Genomic DNA, 5,719 nt, shown 5'->3' with positions numbered 1-5,719 from the left:
AGTACTTTTTTCTGGGTGGTAGGATCATGAAAATCTCAGTTTTCTTCTGTATCCATTCTGAGAATATATTCTCTAATAAGAAAAACATTATTTAAAAATAAAGAAGCTTCTTCTTGCAAGTTCTGTAAGTTTAAAATTATTTTCAAGTAAAAAAGATTTTAGGGCTTCCCTGGTGGCGCAGTGGTTGAGAGTCCGCCCCTGCCGATGCAGGGGACACGGGTTCGTGCCCCGGTCCGGGAAGATCCCCCATGCCGGTCTGGGAGGATCCCACATGCCACGGAGCGGCTGGGCCCGTGAGCCACGGCCGCTGAGCCTGCGCGTCCGGAGCCTGTGCTCTGCAACGGGAGAGGCCACAACAGTGAGAGGCCCGCGTACCGCAAAAAAAAAAAAAAAAAAAAAAAAAGATTTTTAACCAGGGGTAGATGGGAAATTGCTGTACCTTCAGATCAATTTGGCTGTGAATCTAAAACTGCTCTAAAAAATACTGTGAACCTAACACTGCTCTAAAAAATAAAGTCTAACAATTTTTTTTTATTTTTTAAAAAGGTACTTAAATGAAGGGTAATAAAATAACACTGACAATAGTAATAACTGTTGAAACTAAATGGTAGGTGTAAGAGGGTTCATCTGAGTTTCCCACAACTTTTGGATGTGTTCCAAAATGTTCCATAATAGAAAGTAAAATACTGAGTATACAAAAGCTCTGTGCCAAGACCCTCCGCAGCCTGGCCAGTACTAGGCCCACTGTCCGGCAGTCTGCATGTCGCCCGGTCTCGGTCACCGGAGCCACTGGTCACTCAGGACAGGTAGGCTCAGTGTCCCTGCTGGGCGTCCTCTCCCAAGCCCCAGAGCCAAGGTTCTCAGCTCAGTGCTGGCTGCAGCACCCGCCGGCACGCCGCGCCCCAGGAGCACAGCCCTGCTCCCCTTCAGCGACCGGCTCCCCAGACCCCCCGGCAGGGACACCAGGCTTGCCCCCTCCTGCCCAGGCTCCCACCTGGCTTCCTGTTGCAGGCTCCGGTCCTGTACTCTGTTTCTTCATGGGCTCCCCTCCCTCATCCGAGCCAGCATGCACTAGTCTCTCACATCCTAAAAAATACTCCCTCACATGATCCAGCATCTGCCTTGGTCAATGACTACCTTTCTCCTTCCTGCCCAGTCAGTTTCTAGCAGGGCTGGTCCATACTCGCAGCGCCACGGCATGCAGATGCCCCCCTGTGGGGCACATGGGGCTGAAGACCACCCACGTCCCTCCCCCCGCCAAGCCAGTGTGCTCCAGATCTGCCTGGAGGAAGGAGGGGCCCCGTCCAACTCGCACAAAGGCGCCACGTGGTCTAGAGCAGCCCCGCTCCCCTCTGCCTCTCCGTGTCCGCTCCACTCACTCCCCAAGCCGCTGCCTTCGGCACCCCCATCCTGAACTACGCCCTTGCCAAGGGTGTCAGTGGCTTCCCAATGGCCACATCGCAGGAGCCCCTGGGGATATCTGATTTTCCCAAGCGTTTGCCTTGCTGCTTTTCTTCCTAGGTTTTTTCTGCCCCATTGGCTCCTGAGACCCAAGTTTTTTGACCTTGTGCCTCAAAGACCATTCCCCTCAGTCTTTCGTGGCGCCTTTCTCCTTGAGGCTCCTTCTACGGCCCTTTCTTTCTCACTCTCCCCAGCCTGTACCCCTGGCCTAACCTAGCCCCCTTGCTACATGCCACACCCACCTACAAGTGCCACTTTCCACACTAAATGCATTGTCTCCTGCCTAGACCTGCTCTGCCTCATGTGTTATCTGAGCAAAAGGCACCACCATCCAGCCAGTTTCCCAAGTCAGCCACGCTGGAGTCATCCTCACCTTCCGCCTCGTCTCGCTGCCCATTCAGTCAGCTGATGGGTGGCCTTGTTCTGCTGCCTCCTCCTGAGTCCCCCCATCCTGCCCACCCTCTGCACCCCGACTGCCCTACCTCAGGCCCAACCGCTGCAATAGTCGCCCCACAGGTCCCCTCCCTGCTGTCCCCTCCCCGGTAATCCACTCTCCTGGGGCTGCCAGAGTCCTGAGATGGAAGTATACTCATGGCATTCTTCTGCCCAAAATTCCTCCATGGCTCCTCAGGCCAAAACAAAATCCTGACTCTCAACATGGTACGTGAGGCCCCTCCCTAGTTCACACTCCACCTACATCGGATGACTTGTATCCCCAAGCAGGAGGAGCTTTTCATGCCTTTTCACAAGTCACTCACTTGGCCAGGCAAGCCTTCCCCACACCCCTGTTCCCCTGGTGAACTCCAGCTCTTTCATCAGAAGTTAGCTAAGGTATTGTCACCTCCAGGAAGTCTTCCTTGATTTCCCTGACAGACTTAAGGGTTCCCTCCTCTACGCTCCCATCACAGGGACTGCAGTCCTCATGCCACCTGCAAGCTCCTGGAGGCCAGGACTAGACCCATTCCTAGTTGGAACACCCGCACAATCTAGGGCATGAAGGTCGTGGTCTTTTGGGGTCTTTGCTCATGTCATTCCCTCTTCTCCTTCATCCTCTAAACCCTGCTCACCTTCACCCTTTTCCCAGGAAGCGCTGCCTGCTCTCCCTCAGCGATTGCCTCTCCTCTGTGGCTTTGCACGTCAGGCTGGCAGCGCTGTCTTTATCTGGTAGACCACTGTATTCAAACTTTTTTTTACGGTGGTCATAGGAAGAAAGACATTTTTCATCATACTCCAGCACACACATGCATTATATGAAATATATATATACATATGTGTGTATACTGTATATATGTATATACACGTGTGTGTGTGTGTATAAAGCAAAGTGCATTTACCACATGTGAAACACTCATATTTTCTATTTTACTCCGCTTTTTTATCTTTTTTTTTTTTTTTTTGCGGTACGCAGGCCTCTCACTGTTGTGGCCTCTCCCGTTGAGGAGTACAGGCTCCGGACGCGCAGGCTCAGCGGCCATGGCTCACCATGTGGGATCTTCCCGGACCGGGGCACGAACCCGTGTCCCCTGCATCGGCAGGCGGACCCCCAACCACTGCGCCACCAGGGAAGCCCTCTCTATTTTTAATGCTGGTAATGACACAGTAAATTAAGCTCCCAACCCATGAACTGGTCCCCACCCGCCATTTGAAACCTCTGCTGTAGCCAGTGGGGATCACTAAGGGTTTCCAGCAAGGGAGCAATAATATGATTAGGAAGGTGGGTTAGGAGACTTCCTTGGTGGTCCAGCACTCCCAATGCAAGGGGCCCGGGTTCGACCCCTGGTCAGGGAACTAGATCCCACATGCATGCTGCAACTAAGAGTTTGCATGCGGCAGCTAAGAGTCTGCATGTTGCAACTAAAAGATCCTGCATGCCCCAACGAAGATCCCGCGTGCCACAACTAAAACCAGACGTAGCCTAAATAAATAAATAATTTAAAAAAGAAGAAGAAGAAGGGTGGGTTAAGACAGTGCTTCTCAAATGTTTGAAGGTGAAGGCCTAATTTTGTACATTTCCAATCTGTCATGTGCTTTATTTTTAAAAATACAATAAAGATGAATTATTAGAAAAGAAAATAACAAAGATATAAAAAAATAATGCAAGGCCGTATTTGTTATTATGAGCCTCCGTAGACACTGTGGAGTGGTGCCATGAGCACGCTGGGAGATGGACGCCAGACTGGGGCCAGAGACGTGAGGTGGCTTTGCCAGGCCTTTTGAAGCCTTCAAGCCCTGACACGTGCGACACCTGCACTGCCAACCTCTGTCCTGGAGGAGTTCCAGTTTGTACAGTCCGAGGTGCTTTGCTAAGGAGCAACCTTAGCAAAGGTTGCTGCCTGTGTTTGAATCCTGACTCAGCCGGTAACCAGCTGTGTGCCGTGGACAAAGGACTTAACTTCTCCCAGCTTCTGTTTCTTCTTAGGATCATCCTGGGAGATTAATAAAACAATCCATCCTGCAGGGCGGGGCCCAGGAGGGGAACCTGGTTGACACGCAACCTTCTGGTGCTCACGGTTAGGATTTTGCTGTCCTGGTCTCCTGTCTTTCTGAGTCAGCCTCATCCTCTGCCCCTCACCGACCAGCGTGATCAAACCGCCCCAGCTCCTCTCTACGTCTCTGCCTCACGCTCTCAGAAGATGGGTCGCATCCTACACGGCAGAGAAAATAGTGAGCCCCAGGTTCTGTCCACTTCCACGCCTTTCTCAGGGACTCTTCACCCATCCAGGCTAATCCCTCCACATGAATCTCACTTACCCACCCCTCCTCTCTGCATTGATGGGAGCTTTTTCCACCGAGAATTCCCTGCCTCTTCTGGGCATCCTTTCAAAGAGTCAAGCCTCTGGTCACTCCTCAGCCTAAGGAAATCATCCCTGTGGTGTGCAAACGTTAAACAACAGACCCCCCTGGAGAAAAAAATGTATGCGTACATACACATATGTGAGTTTATTATAAATGTTATTGACATAAAGGATGTTTAGCAATTTACAAATAATAATAAAATATACAGTACTCTTGGGACTCCCCTGGTGGCGCAGTGGTTAAGAATCCGCATGCCAATGCAGGGGACACAGGTTCAAGCCCTGGTCCGGGAAGATCCCACATGCCGCGGAGCAACTAAGCCCATGCGCCACAGCTACTGAGCCTGTGCTCTAGAGCCCGTGAGCCACAACCACTGAAGCTCCCGCGCCGCAACTATTGAAGCCCACGCGCCTAGAGCCCGTGCTCTGCAACAAGAGAAGCCACAGCAATGAGAAGGCCGTGCGCCGCAACTAGAGAAAGACTGCACACAGCAACGAAGACCCAACACAGCCAAAACTAAATAAATAAATTAAAAAAATATATATATACATCTATATACAGTACTCTTTATTGTCAATTGCATATAGCAAATCGAGCCTTACAGAATACTTTCATTGATTTTTACCAACCCACTGATTCCATAACCAACCTATCATTATAATTGAAAAATGAGTGTAGTTCCAACATGAATGGTGGTTGATATTTTTGTGCCAACTAGCAAGGAAAAAGTGAAACAATAAAGATATATGTTGGAATTTCACTCATTTGTCCATGGCGTAAGCAACTTCCTTACTGAATCAGATAATGGTTTTTGAATACTGGAAGAACATTTGCTCGATTTTTCTGTGCCATTCACAATGTACTGGCCACTGGCACAACATACATTTAGATTTAATTTAATGTGCCTTGTTAACATTTCCTCTATAAATTTCTTAAGTCCAGAGAGTCAACAAAACAGTAAATCAAGCCCTGATTTGTGGTGTTTGCCAGTTTCCATGGTGTAAATATTCCCACCATGGCCGATTTCAAGCTACCAATGTGATGTCACTGTATGCAGAGCTGGGAAGAAAAGCACAGTAACACAACATTATATAGTATTTCCACAGACGTAAGAGATGTAAAGAATCTTAAAGGCATAAATAGTAAAACATTGTAAAATTCTTAGGAAGTTATGAGTTTTGTGTATTTATCTTTGTTTTTAATATAATTTATTTAACTGTAATTTTATTATAGTTTAATTTTTTAATAATAGCTAGGTTTAATTTTAAAATCAGCGGCCGTGGCTCACGGGCCCAGCCGCTCCGCGGCATGTGGGATCTTCCCAGACCGGGGCGCGAACCCGGTTCCCCTGCATCGGCAGGCGGACGCGCAACCACTGCGCCACCAGGGAAGCCCTTTATCTTTGTTTTTAATATAATTTATTTAACTGTAATTTTATTATAGTTTAATTTTTTAATAATAG

At 48.9% G+C, this 5,719-nt stretch overlaps 1 protein-coding gene across 1 annotated transcript in view; it reads left to right on the top strand.

Moving 5' to 3' along the window:
- Positions 1 to 2,629, top strand: part of C12H2orf42 (chromosome 12 C2orf42 homolog) — a 36,999-nt gene extending 34,370 nt beyond the window's left edge. The window contains exons 9-10 of the mRNA XM_055088852.1: positions 676 to 806; positions 2,546 to 2,629. Of these exons, the coding sequence (XP_054944827.1) occupies positions 676 to 806; positions 2,546 to 2,629 (215 nt within the window). The remainder of the gene's footprint in view (positions 1 to 675; positions 807 to 2,545) is intronic.
- The last annotated feature ends 3,090 nt before the right edge of the window (positions 2,630 to 5,719 follow it).

The sequence above is a fragment of the Physeter macrocephalus genome, chromosome 12 (assembly GCF_002837175.3).
Source record: "Physeter macrocephalus isolate SW-GA chromosome 12, ASM283717v5, whole genome shotgun sequence".
Lineage (NCBI taxonomy): Eukaryota > Metazoa > Chordata > Mammalia > Artiodactyla > Physeteridae > Physeter > Physeter macrocephalus.
Note: the sequence above shows the minus strand (reverse complement) of the source record. Positions and strands in the feature narration are given on the sequence as shown.